The sequence below is a fragment of the Buteo buteo genome, chromosome 2 (assembly GCF_964188355.1).
Source record: "Buteo buteo chromosome 2, bButBut1.hap1.1, whole genome shotgun sequence".
Classification (NCBI taxonomy): domain Eukaryota; kingdom Metazoa; phylum Chordata; class Aves; order Accipitriformes; family Accipitridae; genus Buteo; species Buteo buteo.
This window is the reverse complement of record NC_134172.1, coordinates 10,372,360-10,390,148: the sequence shown is the minus strand read 5'-3', so window position 1 is coordinate 10,390,148 and position 17,789 is coordinate 10,372,360. Positions and strand designations below refer to the sequence as shown.

At 54.6% G+C, this 17,789-nt stretch overlaps 1 protein-coding gene across 1 annotated transcript; it reads left to right on the top strand.

Annotated features, from left to right (window-relative positions):
- Positions 1-10,779: 10,779 nt before the first annotated feature.
- On the top strand, positions 10,780-14,266 carry MNX1 (motor neuron and pancreas homeobox 1). Its single transcript, XM_075022446.1, is given in 4 exon segments — positions 10,780-10,944; positions 10,946-11,594; positions 13,655-13,815; positions 13,931-14,266. Coding segments are annotated over 4 exon segments (1,311 nt in total).
- Positions 14,267-17,789: the final 3,523 nt, after the last annotated feature.

Here is a 17,789-nt window from a genome sequence, read left to right as displayed (position 1 = left end):
TTGACATCCAGACATCCTCTTCAAGGCATTTCTGTTGATCATACCCTGCAATGCAACTTCCTCTCTAAATGAGTAATAACTGCAATACCGATAATTTGATAGATTGGATTTTCAAAGACCTTTGTGAGCAAATACTTAATTCTCACGACAACCTAGGCGAGAAGTAAACTTCCCATTCCATATAAGAATAAGCTGGAGAGTTTTTTAAGTTTGCTTTATGAAAAAACAGTAGACGATCTTTGGAGTAAGCAATAGCCTAAGGGCTATGTCAGTTTTGTGGGAGACCCACAGTCCGTCCGCTCCTCTACCTGACCCAGACAGGCTCCAGATGGCTGCCCTGACCTGTTAGCCATTCCCCATTCAAGGATCTTATTTTTTGTTACAGCTAGAAATTCTGGCTCAGACCCTAGCAATCTCTCTCAAAAAAATTTAATCAGTACTGATATGTTCCCATGAAAAGTTTCAGTTCCAATAAATCAGCATTTTCCAAGAAAAAAACATCTGCTTGGAAAACTCCCAGCCCACTCACATCTCTGCTATCAGCTACAGAAAGTCAATATTATTCTCCATCATCAGGACCGCCTCTACACTCCAATTTTTTAAGAAAGAGAAACTAAGGTCTCAATAAAAGATATGATTTTTTTTCAAAAGTGCCCGAATGATTGAAGACCCCAGCAATTTCATAGGACGCCTATTCCAAAGTCACTTGTAAGCTTTTGAAAATCCCACCCCAATCTATCAGTCTGAAGTCTGTTTGATTTTTAAAGTCTGGGGTTAAAAAACACAGCAAAAGCTAAACAAAAGCTTGTTTGAGACCACACAGCAAGATCATACTGTCCACCCTGTGCAGGGAAGAGAAAGTTTTGAATACTCTTCCAGCCGAGGTGTGGGTAGGGCAGCAAATCCGGGTTCTTTGCAAGCTGGGCTGGTGAAGGCAGCTCTTTTTTCCCCTTAACAGCCATGTAGGTCACACGGGCACAGTTACACTCCTTTACCAAAATAATCTGAACTGCCCAAAGCCACAGCAGGGCCCCTGCCGAAAGGAGATGTTGGGGCCATTACCCGCAGGTGCATTTTAGCAAACTTCACTGAGAAGGTTCCTCCAAGCTCAGCCAGCAGAATCTGTGGATGAAACCACTCCTCTGTATATTGTCCGTTAGCAGAAGACCTGAAGTAGCCCAGTACTAACTTCCAGTAGCAAACCTGACATATTCATAGCCAACTGAGAAATTTTGGGGGACACAGAAGAATTTCCTGAGTTGCCCACAGCCCCTGTTCTCCTTGCTGAACCAATCTATTCAGCAGAGAGCTTTAGGAAAGCTCAGTATTAAATTGTCATTTTGTCAATAAAGTGTCATTTCATCAATAGTACATCCAGGTGGCCAAATGTTTCTGCATAATTAATTCCACTGATGCATTAAGGAATGTTATACACAAGATTAATCAAAAAGTACTGTCAATATAAGGACCATATATAAACCCAGCTAAGAAAACTACAAACCTGTTTGAAAGCTAAGCTCTTTTTTCCAAGATGATCCTTCAATCTAAGGAGATGTGGATTCTGCTATCAAAAATGCCATTAAGAAAATAGCATGATGGTCCATGGAAATATATTATTTAATTCTCCAAACTGTTTCCTTATCAGCAGGGCTTTACTGGGATCCGAACTTAAGTTGTACCATCTGATACACAGGGATCACTGAGACCAGAGCCTTAAAGGAGGCAGGATTTGTGGTTCTTGGGAAATTCTACAATTCTGACATTTGGGTTTGTTCTGAATAAAAATAAATTGCAAAATGTTAAGAAACTTTCTGAGAAACTATGGCTTTGAAAATATGCTGTCAAGTCAAGTAAAAGCATTTTCTGGCAGTTTGGATTGAAATGCTTTGCCATGTAAAATTTTTACATAGTCAATCCTGTAATGAAAATGAGACTATTTAATCCTAGGACCACCAGAAATTCCTCCATGAGCAGTTGCTGAGGGCAGCGGCAGCCGATCACGCAGGGTGCTGACCACCGCTGACCTCTCCCTCTCGAGACCGACGTCCTCTTTGCGTGGCGCTCTCCAGACGCTGCCTCCCGCTTCCCCGCTACCCCTCCCCAAGCCTGCACCGCAGACCTGGACCCCTTGCCCATCCTCATCCTCCCCATCCCTCCTCGCCTCCCACCGCCCTCTCTTTTCTCCCAGCCTTAGCATCCCTGGCTCCGGGTCCCCCCCCACCTGCCTCCATCGCATCCAGCTCTGGATTTCCCTGCAAGCCCTCGCTGCGGGTGCGGTACCCACGGTGCTGGGTGAGCATCACTCACCCGGCTCCCTGCCTCCACCCGCTCCTTCCTCGGCCCGTTTCCCTCGCCGCGGTTGGGTCTGACACCTCGCTCCTCCGGTACCGGCTGCTGCGGCCCACGGGAGGCAGAAAAAGCAATGACGGGGAAGGAAATCCTGCTCAGATCCTGACCAGGGTTATCTCCGGAGCAAAGGCAGTCCCTGGGAAACGCAGCGAAGGAGCCCACAGAGGAGCCGCTTTCGAAAGTTTTATGATTTGGCCAAAGGCTGGGTTTGTGGGATCGATGACAGGAGGTGTGCCCTGTGCCAGGGGGGCCTGATCCGCACCAGCTGCGGCCGTAAATCACGGCTCAACGGGTGTGCATACACCCTCACGGGAAAGACTTTAAGCCGGGCAAAACAATGACATTATTGCTTAACCTGGGTCTTGGAAATGGCTGAGCCATTTTTGCTGACTTAAAAAAAACCAAAAGGCAGGCAGGTATTTTAGCTCAGGAATTTCAGCTCACATTGATCAAATGTGGTGAAATTAGAAGCAAGTAAAAACAAGCCTTAGAAGGGGTATTTTAGGCATATTTATTTACAGACAAAATCAGCAGCTCTGCCAGTAGTAGCAATAATTCAGGCAGGGAAAATACAGTATCGCTTAGAGAGATATATAGTACAAGGCTCAAGGGAACAATGCAGCAGCATCTAACTTTGTTGAATTTTATATTGACAATATACCTGAATATTTTCAGAAAATTTTCAATCGCTTGATTTGCATGAATCATTCTACCACGTAACTATCTCCACTGTAATCAGCAGAGCTGCATGAGCAAAGCAAACTATTTCTGCTCTTAACATTAAGCATTTTTTTCTGAAGTTAATAATATGAACTTTAAACGATTTTCTAGCCTTCTATAAACAAGATCATGTCCTGGAAATTTTCTTCAGAGATGTTATTAATTCCATTACCTTCTTGTAATTATTTCCTATCCTTAACATGGGAAAATTGATGCTACAAAGTGTTATCTGTCCCCAGAAAATTATAGGTGCCACAACAAGTTGCCACGTTCTGCACAGATAAACCAGGAAAGCAAAGAAACCGCTTAGATTGATCTATTTTATTTGTGTTTGATATTTTCAGTGTGTCTGCATTTTAAATGTATTTTAATGTAAAGGTTAATGGAGTTTTAATAAAGGGCAGATGGCTACTCTAATTGCAGAACACCCACATACTCTTTTAAAAACCTCTTTAGCTGGCTAGACAGATATTAATAATTCTGAATGCCATTAGAAAAAGCAGAGGTTTGAATCAAATGATTCTTCAAAGTTGAATTTATTATTAAACCAAAACTGCAATCATTGCATACATTTTGCAAAGAAAAATTCTATTATCAATATATTTCCCATCAAGTGATCCTGTGAACTCTCCGTTATCTATTATCTATAGCTAAATTATATATACTAAAGCACCCAATGTTTTACTTCCTATTATATACTGTTTTTTATCCAGATGTCAACTTTCAGTTTTTGGTTTTAAGTCTCTCAATGTTTAGCTAGTCATGCAGTCTCCTCCCTGCTTCACTAATTTGATCTTTTTTTGCAAGAGCGGGATTCCTGGGTCACATAGCATTACACATGCACATTGCAATCCCTGGTATGTGTCTTAAAAAAGAAGAAAAAAAGGAAATAAAAAGCATGAGCTATTTTGTACTAGGCCCTGTGCCAAGCAGAGCCTCCTGCCTCCAGAAAATACAGTGAAAGCAAACTGTATCTATGAATATCTTCAGAGCAGCCAGTTCACTGGGAGTGGAAGGTGGCCAAATGCTACGCGGGAATGAAGAAGCCACAGGTACAAATCCTGTGGGGTTTTATCACCAAAATAATTTGATTCTTTGAGCACTTGGAGTCAGGCATTTCAAAGTCCCGATGAAATCCTCAGGAGCTCTGTTGTGAAGCTGAGGTCACAGCAGAATAACCGTGTAACACCTGAAATAATTTAAACTGGACAGCAATTTTCTGCTTTGGAAATAATTTCTATAACCTCTTCCTGCCCCCACTGCAGACCCCTCCGCACAAGCCCATGTACACCATAACCGTCACCATCACCTGCTGAAATTAGCAGTTACATTAACAAGGTTTTGAAATATTGGCTGGAATGCGGTTTGAGGCTCTACAATGGAAGAGAAGTAAGTTTTATATCATTTTATGAATGGACATTAATCAATGCTAAATCACAATGAGAGTCTTATGGAATCACATATTACAATCTCCTAAATCGCAGGAGGAACTTGCCGTGATTAATGTTACTACAATGACATTTGATACAATTAAGAGTGGGAGCGGTTCACGTTTAGGTTTTACCACATTGGGTGCTTTTTCTGAGCCCACATTGGATGGGAGGGACCTTTGGAGCCCGGGCCAGGAAACAATAGCACTTGTCACATTATTAATCTGCCCTTATGATTCATCTTTTATCCTTCCTGACATTTATGTCGTTCCTCTGACATGCACGCTGGAGGCCCAAACAGTCCCCAGAGCTGAACAGCGTGAAGGTGAAGAGAAGCTTCACGTGCCTCTTGGAGAGGTGGCAAGTATCCCACTCCCCACCCGCATGGATCTGGTATTTCTCCAAAGAATTCCTCTAACCCCGATTGCAAGAAGCCTTGCCTGGTTGGAGAGAGGGTCCCACGGAGGCAGGGCTGGAGCCAGAGCCTGGGACCGCCTGAATCCCGAAAGCTCCGGGCAGCCTCCAAGATCTACAGACCCGAGGTCCTCCTGGTCCCTTGGAGGGACCAGTGACACCAGGCGAGTTGGGGACAGCAAAGCGCAACTCTGCCTGCCACAGGGGTGACTCTGCGCCCACCTTTTCTCTGCCCGAGCCCACAGCTATCAGGGAGAAGTTCAGCATCACCCCAGACACGGGTGGGAGGCAACTTCTCTGTCCCAGGTGTTTAAGCACAAGTCAGTGAGGGGCCACCCAGAAAGCCCACCGGGATGAAGGACGTCCCAGCTACCTGCGCACGGACACGGTGTCTGAGACTCGTGGCCCCCAAGCCCTCACGTCCTGGGGGGTAGGATGGGGTGGGCTGGACTGGGGAGGAGGCACCACCTGAGGGACGATGAACTGGGAGACCTGGGGAGTTTGGGTCCATTTGCACCACGGGGGAGCCCCGGGTTGGAAGGGGGAGCAGAGCATGTTCCGTGTCCCGTCCCCCCCCCCCCCCCCCACTGTCACAGCCCAGCCATGCTCGCCTGTCCCCCTCCGTGCTTCTGCCAGCCCCTTCCCCGGAACCAACCTGCTCCTGGGGGGGGGGGGGGGGGCTGGCTTCTCCCATAGCCTTGTGCATGTTCAGGTGTCCCCCCCAGGAGCTTCTGGGGTCCCCCCCACGCCTGACAGCCTGGGGACAGAGCCAGCCCACCTCACGGAGCCTGAAGGTGGGACTGCGAGGAGTCTGTGGCTGCTCTGGGAGGGGGGCTTCGGGGGGGCAGGATGATCCGTGCTGCCCACCCTGTCTTCTAGGGCAGCTCTCGGGGGTCTTTCCTACAGGGAAGAGGGGAGCAGAGAAGATGAAAGAGCACCGGGCCCCCCATCTGCTTCTGATACAGGAGGGACACGCATGTCCCCCTCCATCCCCAGCACATCCCTGGCGCAGTGCTTTGGGGGGGGCCCCGCAGACCACCCCAGCCAGGAGGGGGCTGCTTATTTAATACCCCATTAGGTGCCCTTAATATATATTTAATACCTCTTTATTCCCTCTCTAGTCCCCAGGACAGGCTCCTGTCCAGAACAGGCAGTGGGGGGGGGTCCCCCAGCGCAGCCCCTCGCCCCTTTCCCCCGCGAAGGCGTTTCGCAGCCCCCCAGGGCTGTAGCGGGAAACCAATCCCGCAGCTTTTCCCCCCAAACCGCCCGGTTCGTCCTGAACGTCCCGTTTGTTGGCAGCGCCGGTGGTCGGAGCGGCGCAAGCCCATTTTCAGAAACCTGCGCTGCGCGTTTGCGCGGGGGGGGCAGCGGCGCGGGCGGTCCCGAGCGCGTAAAATCCGCGCGGCGTTTCCAAATGATGCATTTAGCCAGATGTTGAAGACGTATGAGAGAAGAGTAGTTAAAACCCACATTATATAGTTCTGCCTAGTCTAAAATTGCACGCGCTGACCCATATATTTTAAACTGTAAACGGACTCCAGTCATTTAAAATATTGCAACGTCGATAGGACTAATTAATTGGGAATAAGAAACGAAAGAATACAATTAAACGAGGAGAGAATCATTTTCTAATTTAATAGCGGGACATTTATAAAGATCACAAGCTAAAAGGCATCGAATGATCCTATCGACGGAGTGTTAAATCAGCGCAGCTGGAAGCGGGGGGGGCACGGCCCCGGCCGGCCTCCTCCGGGCCCCCGCGGAGAGCCGCGCTCCGGTCCGCACCCGCGCAACCTCCGCGCGGGGCAGCGCTCGGCGGCGGAGCGGCAGCTTCCCCCGTCTGCGCGGTGCCCTCAAATGCGGTGATATTTTATTAGCCCCCATTTCCTAACAATAATTTATTGCGATAAAACAGACACCCGGGGTCCTCTTAAATTGTCTTTTCATAATGAATAAATTTAAACTGGCTAATTAATATATAAACTAACCCAATTTGTCAGCTTGATTTGTATTTTAGTTAATTGTGAAAGTAATTACCACACGGGCAAATTAACAGCTTTCTGGAAATGACCAAGGCAGGGTTTTTATTTCCTTCCTGGGTGAAGAAAATTCATTTTTCCCAGCTCTTGATGTGATGAATAAAAGTCATAAATCTGGGTGATTGGTGCAGGCAGAGTCTAAATGGCTTCATATTTCATTTTAGGTTTAATAGAAATATTCATGCTCTGTTTTAATGAAATTAAATTGAAGGGGGGTGGACTGAGAGGCTGTCGGTCGGGGCTTAAAGGGGCAGCGCACGTTTGGTGGGTTTTTTGTTGTTTTCTCGTGGAGGAGCAAAAACTGTCAAGCTTTCGTTACGCCAGACACGCCGCGCCTGATGCGGGGATCGCGGCGGTAGTAGAAATGAATTTAAAATTGTCACTTGACGTTCTCTGAAGACAGAGAAAGTCTAACGAGAGGCAAAACTTTGGAAGACGGCTTGTAGGGGGAGGAAAAAAAAAAAAAGAAAAGAAAAATAGGCAAAAAAATATCCCGGCCTTCTAATGCGGGGACAGCTTTTTCCCCGAATGCGGGGGGGGGGGGGGGGGGGGATGAAGAAAGGGTTTTGGCAGACTGGCCCTTCTCTCCAGGACTGACAACTTGGACTGCGTGAAATCCCCTTTTTTTCCTCGGAGGGACGTGCGGAGGCGGTCGCCCCCGAGCACCCACCAAGGACAGGGTGCTGATGGGGACCCAACCGCATCTATTACCTGCCCGCAGCTCTCCCAGCATCCCCGTCTCCTTTCCCGGGCGAAAGAAAAAAAGTTTGACAACGCCTAGACGTTTTCCCAGTGCCTGAGGCTGGTTATACCAGCCCGAGTAGCCGGAGGGGCTCGTTTTCTCCCCAAAAGAGTCGGTCCCGTCCCCCCCTCCCCGCCCGGGGCCAGCCAGCCCCCCCCGGCCCGGGAGCCGCCCGCAGCCGGAGCCGCTCCGTAATGGATCTGATCTGTGACTTGTTGATTTCCCCTGAGCAAATAAGGCTTTGATGCAGTCCCGGCGAGAGTGGTTAGCTGATGAATTGACAAAAACTAATCAGCTTTATTGGGAAACAGGTTAAGGGCAGCAGAGTGTCAATAATTCTCCGCCTGACCCCCTCATCCATTAAGAGAGGCAGGCTGATTAGACCGAGAAGACCCTGTGCTTTTTGCACTGAAATTGCTTTCATAAACTCACCATTATTAGCAGTCAATGCAAGCGGCTAATTTAGAGGAGACATCCCGAGGATGTCACATTTATCAGGGAGGTTTATGTATCATTATCTCATTTACAGAATGTCGCAGTGTAATATGTGTTTTTGGCAATAACGCTGGCCCCGCGCCTGCGGTTTGTAACGGCTTTGGAGGGACCGGCCGGCCTGGGGGGCTTTAATTCAGAGAACCGAAACACACACGCAGACACCCCCCCCCGTGTCCTCCCACGGCGGGGCTCCGGCCGCTCCGCCGTTCCCACCGCAGCCCGGGGTTTGCCCCACGCCGTGCCCTGCGTGTACAGCCCCGGCTTTTCAAAAGGCGAGATAGGCATCTTGTTTGCCCACGGCCGGGGCGGGGGGGGGGAGCGGGGGCTGTGCTGAAAGGGGACCACCCGGAGGTGTCGGGGCAGCGCGGTCCTTGCGCTATCTCCGCCGAGATAACGGCGCATTGTTGGCTCCCGGGCAATTGAGTGGATCAACACAGGTGCGGGAACCGCGGGGAGTTCAGCCGGCCCGGATACCCTGCGGAACCTGGGGGGGGGTAGACACACGGAACGGAGCCGGGGAGGGTGAAGAAAAAATAATAATAATAATAAGGAATAAAAAATTTAAAAAAGAAAAAAAGAAAAAAAGGAGGGGGGGAATGGTACTCGATTGAAAAAAAAAAAAAAAAAAGGTCTGAAAATCGAAATCCTTCTCCAAGCACTAACTATTGCCCCCCGGGTGGGAGGGCAGCCTGGGAGCGACCAGGAGGGTTAAGGTGGGGGGCCCGGGCTGTGCCCCCCCCACCCCGGGGTGCTGCCGCGGGGGGCTGATGGAGGAGCCCGGTGGCGGACTGTGCCGCTCGGGGCCGGGTCGCTGCTGAGCTGAAGCTTGTGGGTCGCTGGGGGGGGGGGGGGGGGGGCTTCTCCACACGTCCATCAGCCAAGCGATGCCTCCGTGCGGCACCGGGCCGGGAGGAGCGGGGTGCCCGGACGGGGCGACCGGGCTGAGCCCGCCCCGGGGTGGCGGTGATGGAGCGGGGCGGGGGGCGATGCGGCCCCGGTTCCCCCCCCCGCCAAAGCCGGCGGCACCTTTCCGCCCCATCACCGCCTGCAGAAACCTTCACCGCCCCGGCCACCCCTCGTCCGCCGTGAGCCGCGCATCCCTCCCGGCCACGGCCACGCGTGCCCACCCGTGTCCTGAGCGCTCACGTCCCTCCGCTTACACGGGCTGATTCCCCCTGCGGCTCCGCTCCCTCCTCCCCCAAGCCGCTCCGAGAAGGGGCCGCACACCGGCCCCTCACACCGGTCTCCGTTCGTGCGGAAAAACCCGCGACCGGGACGCACCGGCGCAGCCCCGGCCCCGCCGGCCCGGGGGGCATCGAGGGTTGCCACCGGCTCTGTAACGGGTTTCCCCCTGTCCTTCCCGCGGATCCCCGGGGAAGCGGGGTGCGTGGGTCCCTTCTGCACCTGCGGGACACGTCCCCGGGTCCCCCCGCGGCGTGTGCGGGCCGGCCCCGGCTGCGGGTCGTGCGGGGAGCGGCGGTTGTTTGGGTGTGGGTACATCTGCTCTGCCCCTACCCGTGTGCTGGCGTGGGGCACGGCTGTGCGCCAGTTGTTGCCTGGGTGCGTGGGGTTCCGCCGTGCCACGCGTGCCCATCTGCCGTGGGCGGTCGTGCCTGGCCTGTACAGGTGCGTCTGTGTGTCTGCTGTGCGAGCGTGTCCGGAGGCTCCAACGTGGGAGGTCAAGGAGGAAAAAAAAAAAAAAATCAGTGCAGGAGAGAAGGGGAATATCAGGGCACAGAGCAAAGGGTGCGTGTGAGCGAGTGTGTGCGTGTGTGCGTGTACACCCCGCAGAGGTGCTCTGGGCCTTCTACCCACGGAGCAGCGGGGAGAAGGGCACTAGGAGCAAAGTTGTCGGGTATTTTGTTGCTTGCGTCGCACTCCGCTTCTCTTTTTCCCTCTCTCCCCTTTTTTTCCCCTTTTCCTCCCCCCTTTTTCATTGCTTTTAATTTTCCCTACCCCAGGGGCGGCAGCGCATCCTTATCGCGGTGGCACCGGCAGCCCCGGGGGCACAGCCCAGCCGCCCCCCGGGGGCGAAGCGGCCTCTCCCGGGAAGGGGGGGGAGCGTGTTTCCCGTGGCAGCGCTCCGTGCCGCGGCCTGACCTTCCGTTCACACCGCCTTTGCGGGGGTCCCCCCCCGGGGGAAACGGGACCCTGGTGAAGGAGTGACCCCTCGCCCCCCTCTTTCCCTTTTCTGTTCGGGCCTGTTTGCGTTAGATAAGCAGGTCTAATAACACTGTTGACAACACCGGGGCTTGGTGGCAGGCTTGACTCCCTGACCCACAGGTGTTTATTCTTTCCGACTCGTTAAAAAGCGGTCGGCGGCGCGTTTATGGCAAATATTTGCCGTGCGCAGGAATGGTGGAACGCTCTCATTGAGTACACCGCCGGGACCCACGCCGGCCGGGCTCTCCCCGCGGAGGGGCAGCCGGTTCTCCGTCCTCACACCGGGCTCTCCCCTCCCGTTCCACCCGCGGCCCGGAGTCCCCGGGTGTGCGTGGAGGGGGGGGGGGGGAGAGAACAGAGGGGGGAGGCGGAGTGGAAGGGGGCGGGCCGCCCCCCGCTCCGCCGTGACAGGTGGGCGGCGGGGCCAATGGCGGGCGAGGCCGCAGCGGCGCCGGCCCAATGGGAGCCGCCTGCGGCCCTTGAAGGGGCGCGCCGCGGAGCGGGTCCGCACTGCCGCCCGCCGCCGCCGCCGCCGCCGCCGGGAGACGCGGCCGGCCCGGGGCCGCCCGACGCGCCGCGGTTCCCCCCCGCCCCAGCCCGCCAGCGCTCCCATGGAAAAATCCAAAAATTTCCGCATCGACGCGCTGCTGGCTGTCGACCCCCCCAAGGCGGCGGTGGCGGCGGCGGCGGGGCAGAGCGCGCCGCTGGCCCTGGTCACCTCGCTGGGCGGCAGCGGCAGTAGCAGCAGCGGGAGCGGTAGCCCCCCGTCTTCGTCCTCCTCCTCCTCCTCGTCCTCCTCCTCGTCCTCTTCATCCTCCTCCGAGCATCCCGCCGGCGGCCCCGCCGACTGCCTGCGCACCGACAGCCCCTCTCCGCCTCGCCTCCTGGCCGCCCACTGCGCCCTGGTCCCCAAACCCGGCTTTCTGCCCGCTACCGGCGCCGGCGCCCACCCGCATCACCACGCCTCGGCGGCCGGCATGGCCCTGGGACTGCACCCCGCGGCGCCCGGCGGGCCGGGCATGCCGGCGCAGGCGGCCCTCTACGGGCATCCCGTGTACGGGTACTCGGCGCTGGGGGGGCAGCACCCGGCCCTCTCCTACTCCTACTCGCAAGTGCAGGGAGCGCACCCCTCGCACCCCGCCGCCGACCCCATCAAGCTCAGCGCCGGCACCTTCCAGCTGGACCAGTGGCTGCGGGCCTCCACCGCCGGCATGATCCTGCCCAAGATGCCCGACTTCAACTGTGAGTATTTGCCTCCCGCCGGCCCCTGTCCCGGGGGGGGGGACACACACGACGACTTACCGGGACCCGTCTCCTGCCTGGAGAGATGAAACCCCCCCTCCCTGCCCCCGCGTGGGTAGGCTGCCGCTCTAAACCGGAGGCGACTTTTTCTTTTTTTAAATTGTTTTTTGAAATTTAAGTTTGATTAGAAGGAGGAGACGGCGATCGGCAATGGGTCGCCTCGCCATGCCCGGCCCTTGGGGAGCCCCGAAAAGCCCGGGTTTTTTTTCACGGCAGGTTAAATAGGAAGGTGGGAAATCGCTTCCCCCCCCGTTGCAAACGCCCTTTCCCGCCGTCCACGGGGTGCAAAAGCCGCCGGGGAGGGGACACGGGGGGTGGGGACAGCAAGAGTCCTCGGGGTCTCCCCCCCAAAAAACCCCGCCTTGATGTACCCCCTCAAAAACGGGCTGGCAGGTCCCGTCTCTCAGCCACCGTTCTTAATTTTATTTCCCTTTTCTCGGATACGGGCTTATCGTAATTACGGCAGGCTCCTCTGGGCAAATGGGTGTAGTGAGGATCTGGGCTTAGCCAAAAATTCGGGGTTCCGCGTTCCCTGGGGATAACGAATAGACATGAAATAAATAAGAGTCAGAAGGGTTTAGGTCTGGGACCAGGGAAGGCTGAAAATGCTGCATTAAACCAGAGAATCCTGAAGTCCCAGCGAAGGCGCGTTGCTGAGTACTAGGCCTCACGGCGATGGGGACCTTGCGTGCATCTGTTTTAGGCACAGATCATTTTCGGAGGTGTGAGCTCTCTGTGGGAATGGCCGATTTAACAATACCGGAGGTGTAGTTTTACGAAAATCATGCCAGGAAAAGAATTGCGATTTTTTTTTTTTTTTTTCTTCCCCTTCTCGTACTCTGCACACACATTCGCAGACAAAAAAGTCCATTGTTTTCTCTTGAATTGGTGTTGCTTAGACTGGAACATTCAGGAAAAAAAAAAAAAAAAATTAGGAGAGCTGTCAGAGCCCTGCCTCTCAAACAAGGTGCAGGGGGGGAAATAAATAACCGGAGAGAAACGAGAATGGAGCCTCGGAAAATCGCACCGCAGTGAGAAAAATCTCCTCGGCGCTGCCGCCCGGCAGTGGACACTGGCCTTTTCTCTCTCTGGCCGCTTTAGCGAGCCGCCTCCAAACGCGGCCGGGGTGCGAGAGCCGCCCCTTCGTATGGCTTTTTTTAAAATTTATTTATTTTTCTAAACCAAATAAGCCAAAGCACCAAAATACTTTGAGAAATGGGCAGTAGCGCTGCCGGGTCGCATCCCCGCGGGTGTCCGGGCCCGGCAAAGGGACTCGGTGTCCCCCTCGGCGCCCTCCCCCTTGCCCATCGCCGGGTCTTGATTTATTTTTTTTTAATATACAATCCTTGATATTAATTATGATTTCTGAATGCGGAAAACACGCCGATTTTTTTAAGTTGTTGTTGTGGGGTTTTTTTTTTTCCCTCTGCAAAGACGGTTTCCCAGCCCTCGCTGCTGATTTACGCCCTGACGGGCGGCCGGTGCCCGGCGCTGCCGGCCTGCGGTGCGGAGCGGTGCGGAGCTGGTCCCGGCCCGCTGGAGGGGTTCCTGCCTGCAATCCCGTTAATTAAACGGGTATGGACGGGTTGGGAGCGCGGCAGGTTTAACTGAAGCATTAAATGGAGCAAATTGCTGCTCCCCGGAGAGCCCGGTACCCCTTCGCCGCGATCCCTGGCTCCGTTTTATTGTCTCGCGTTTGTTAGGCTCTTGGGAAATCAAGAGACATATTTTTTCTTTATTTAAAAGATTTAATTTAATTTAATTTTTTTTTTTTTGGTCCCTCTGGGGGATCCCCTGACACTGTTCAAGCCGAGAAGCCCCGGAGCCCGAAGGGGGGGTGCTGGAGGAGATCCCTCCCTCGGTCCGTGCTCCGGTGGATCACCGTCCCTCCTCACTTCAATCTCCCCCCGTCTTTCCCCCCTTCCCACCCCGATCCCGGGGGATGCCCGGCCGCGGTGGGGCGGCTCCGGGCTCACCCCGCCGCTCCTCTCCTTTCCCAGCCCAGGCGCAGTCCAACCTGCTGGGGAAGTGCCGCCGGCCCCGCACGGCCTTCACCAGCCAGCAGCTGCTGGAACTGGAGCACCAGTTCAAGCTCAACAAGTATCTCTCCCGGCCCAAGCGCTTCGAGGTGGCCACGTCGCTGATGCTCACCGAGACGCAGGTGAGTCCCGTCCCCACGGACCCCACGGGAGACAGGGGCAGACGTGGGTGGGGGGATGCTGCCGTCGAGGGGCGGTGGGATGAGGTGGTGTGTGTGTCCCCCCCGTCTCCCTCAGGTGAAGATTTGGTTCCAGAACCGGCGCATGAAGTGGAAGCGCAGCAAGAAGGCGAAGGAGCAAGCGGCGCAGGAGGCCGAGAAGCAGAAGGGGGGCGGCGGGGAGGACAAGGGGGATGAGGACCTGCTGCTGCCCCCCCCGGAGAAGAGCAGCGGGAGGAGGATGCGGGAACTGCCCGACAGCGAGCCCGAGGACGAGGAAGAGGAAGAAGAGGAAGAGGAGGCGGTGGCGGCGGCCGGGCGATGCTGCCCTTACCATTCCTCCGACTGCTCCGAGGCGGACGAGGAGGACACGCAGCCCCGGGGCCGGCACGGAGCCCCGGGGCAGCCCCAGTGAGCCCCCCCCAGCACGTCCCGCTCCCTCCAGCCCCGGGCTCTGCCCGTCCTGCCGGGGGGGGGGGAGCCCCACCGCTCTTGGTGGGCACCGGCCCCGCTCCCCCCCCTCTCCCCGTGTTTTGATTTCTCCCTGCTTGGAGGGGGATGGAGAAGAGGAGCCTCCGCATGCCGGGGAAGAGGATTGACGGCGAATACAGTGTTATTATTGACTGAAAAATCAGACAAAACTTGAGCCCCCTCTCCCCCCCCCCATCCCTGCCCCCTGGAAGCGCGTTCCTTTCGCTGAATATCGGAAATGTTTTGTTCTTACTATATATCGGGAAAACTGTTTATGTCATGAACGTTAAAACTGCTGGAAATCTCAATACTGTCTTTATTTTTGTATATTGTATTTATAAAAAAAAAAAATTACCTCTACTTATGCATGCTAAATTATTCCCCAGGCCCTCCCACCTGCGCGATGGGGTGGAAAATAAACGGCGTTTTGTACTTGAGATATATGAGCGCTCTGTGCGGTGGTGGTGGTGGTGGGGGGATGATGCTGGGCTCCCCCGGGCCGGGGGGGGGTCCCGGTACCGCAGCCGCCGTGCAATATCTGACATCGGCGTGGATCTTCCCGAGAGGGGGGGTCTCGGTACAGGGGAAAAAATCAAGACGGCTCTTCACCCACCCACCCACCCATCCCGGGACAGCAGAGCTGCCTGTCCCACCCAGGTACTGGGGGAGCGGGGGGGGGGGTCCTCTGCCGTGCGATGCTCTGGGGAACCCGGGGCTTTGTGGGGGGGGGAGCCCGGGCAGCAACAGGATCCCCTCTCCCCCCGCGGGGCTGCGAAGCCGGAGCCAGGGTGTAGGAGAAACGCGGGAGCAGCGTTGGTTTCCACGGGCGGCTCGGCTTGCGAGGGAACGGGGGGTGTCCCCACGCCCTCCCCGGTACCGAGGACGGGACCCCCCCCCCCCCCCGACGGCCGCCCCGGCAGCGAAGCGGCGGCTTTTTGATAACTGCGGGATTTATCTCGCCAATAAATTTGCAGATCAATTCATCCTTGTCACCGCAGCTCTTCCTCAAATCAATTATAGCGAATTTAAATATAATCACTGGCTCATCCCCACCAGCTCGGGGCCACGTCTGGCAATTCATCCCCGCTAATGAATTACGGCTCCCGCTCCCGCGGTAGAACCGCGCAGGGGGGCGGAGGGACTCGCCGGAGCCTGAGGGTCCCCGCCGCCGGGTGCGGACCCCGGCCCCCCGCATCCCGGCTGCCGGCACTCCCCCGTAGAGCCCCGGAGGATGAGGAGTTCTGAAATACGGAGCGTTCCCACTCCCATACGCCTTTAAAAAACAAAAACAAAAAAAAAATTTTTTTATTTTATTTTTTTTTTTTACAAACCCGCGTTAACCTTTCGCATGAGAGTAGCATGGCCCCTCTGAACGGCTTCTACAAAAACCCGGCCCGTGAAACACAGGCTGGTGGATGCATGAGGTTATGGCGTGGGATTACACGAAGGAAAAGTCTTGTCCGTCACGGAGAGTTTCGGGTGGTGCCGGCTGGAGGGGGCATTTAGAGGCAACGCGGCTAGTTATTAGCGCACCGGTGGGATTGGCCGTAAATCGCACACCTTCACGGGGTAAATCATAAATCTGGATAGATCCCATACGTCAAAAAAACTTGATCGGGATAAACTTGATTTGGGCACGATCGATACCTCCCCCCCCTCGCACGGAAACAATCACGCCTGAGGCTCGGATTTAAATTTGTAAACGATTTCCTCTCGGCCACAGGTCGTAGAGATTTTAAGGCGACAGAAAAATCAAGGCGGTAGCCGCTCTGCGATTTTCTACGCCGCTGGCTGCGGCTGCATCTTCGTGGGTGAACGCCCGCGCAGGGCCGCGCAACGCCCGCGCAGGGCCGCGGCGGCTCCTCTGCCCTAAACCCGGCGGCGCGTCCGAGTTACTCGCTTCCAGCGGGATTTACCTCTTGCTTGCACCTTAAAATATCTAAAACACATCAGTCTGGAGGACACGTCGTTATCTTAAAAAAAAATATTAACAATAAATAGAATAATAATAATAAAAAAATCAAGAGCTACCTGAGATCACCCACCCACCCCCGAAAAAGATCCTCCTTCGGCCATTAATTTCCAATTTCATAGCCGCTAATTAAACAGGCAGATGTGCACCACCGAGCCAGAAATTTACTGTATGCCCAAGAGGTGTGTGTCCAGAAGTGTCTCAGTCCTGTGAAAAAATAGCCTTGCGGGGTACAGGCAACTATTCACAGACTCTGTATCAGTCCTACCGGTGTATTGTGTCTGTCTCAATAAAATTAATCTCTTTAAAGCCCAGCGTCTCACAAGAATACCTTCAGTGTTCCAGACTACAAGGGCAAATATGTTTTTCAGATTCTGTTTTTATGGACGGATTAAAGTTTATTTTCCATAATAGGGCACCTAATAAAACTCATAAAGCTCTGTCAGTCTTACAGCTGGTGGCCTCATTTAACACTTTCACTTCGTAAATCATTTTACAACTTACCAGGTGTTTCCAAAACTGAAAGGAGAGGAGGGGGGGGAAGAGAGCAAGAGGGGGGCAAAGAGAAATTAAAGTCACTTAAAATATAGATACGGTCCTTTGGCGGTGGGTGCGTTTGCACTGTCGCTTGGAAGGGCTTCAAAGAAGGTGCCGGTCCCAACGGGGGAGAAAAGCCTTTTAATCGGGATTTCCCACGCTCTTTTGAAGTGAGGAGGCTCGTCCCCACGTGCAGCGCAATCAAAGGCGCAGGGTGATTAGCGGAGCCCGCTAACGTGTGCGACACGCTCCGCGCCCCGCCCTGCCCCGCCCGGCCCCGCCCTGCCCCGCCCCGCCCTGCCCCAGCCGGGCAGCGCCAAAGGGGCCCCGTTACCTCCCGCAGCCCCAGAGGCTGCCCTGGGGATGGAGGGGACGTGCTCTCTCCGGCTGAGCGTGGCCCTGGGGTCCCCCTACACCCGACCCCGGTACCCCTTGCCCTGCCCCAGGGTCCTCACGCTCCCAGCCTGCACCCCCACCCCAGCTTCCCTGCACCCATCCCCAGGGTACCCCCACACCCAGCCCTGGGGTGCCCCGTTAGTGTTGGTGGGGGTGCTTTGCCCTAAGACCCAGCGCGGGCAGGGCTAGCAAGGCTTTAATCTGACCCCCTGTTTGTAAATTCATTATTCGATCGGCTCCCTCCCCCAGACGCAGTAGGTAACAAGCCTCTTAAAACTTTCATTGCTGTACTTGAGAAGTGGTAAGTATGAACGTGGACCTTTGGTAGACATTTTACTTTAAAAAGCAACATGGTTTAGGCATGGATGTCATTAACTGGCAATTTCATAAGCATTAAGTGCTAAAACAAAGGAACCAAATAGGATCCATATGTTTGAGGTAAACCTGCTAAAAGTCTTCCAAATGGGAAACCATAAATATATAATCCCCCTCACACTCTCCATGAAACTGCTGGGAATGAAATACTTCACTAGCAGAGAGACTATTGATTATTTCTGAAGTC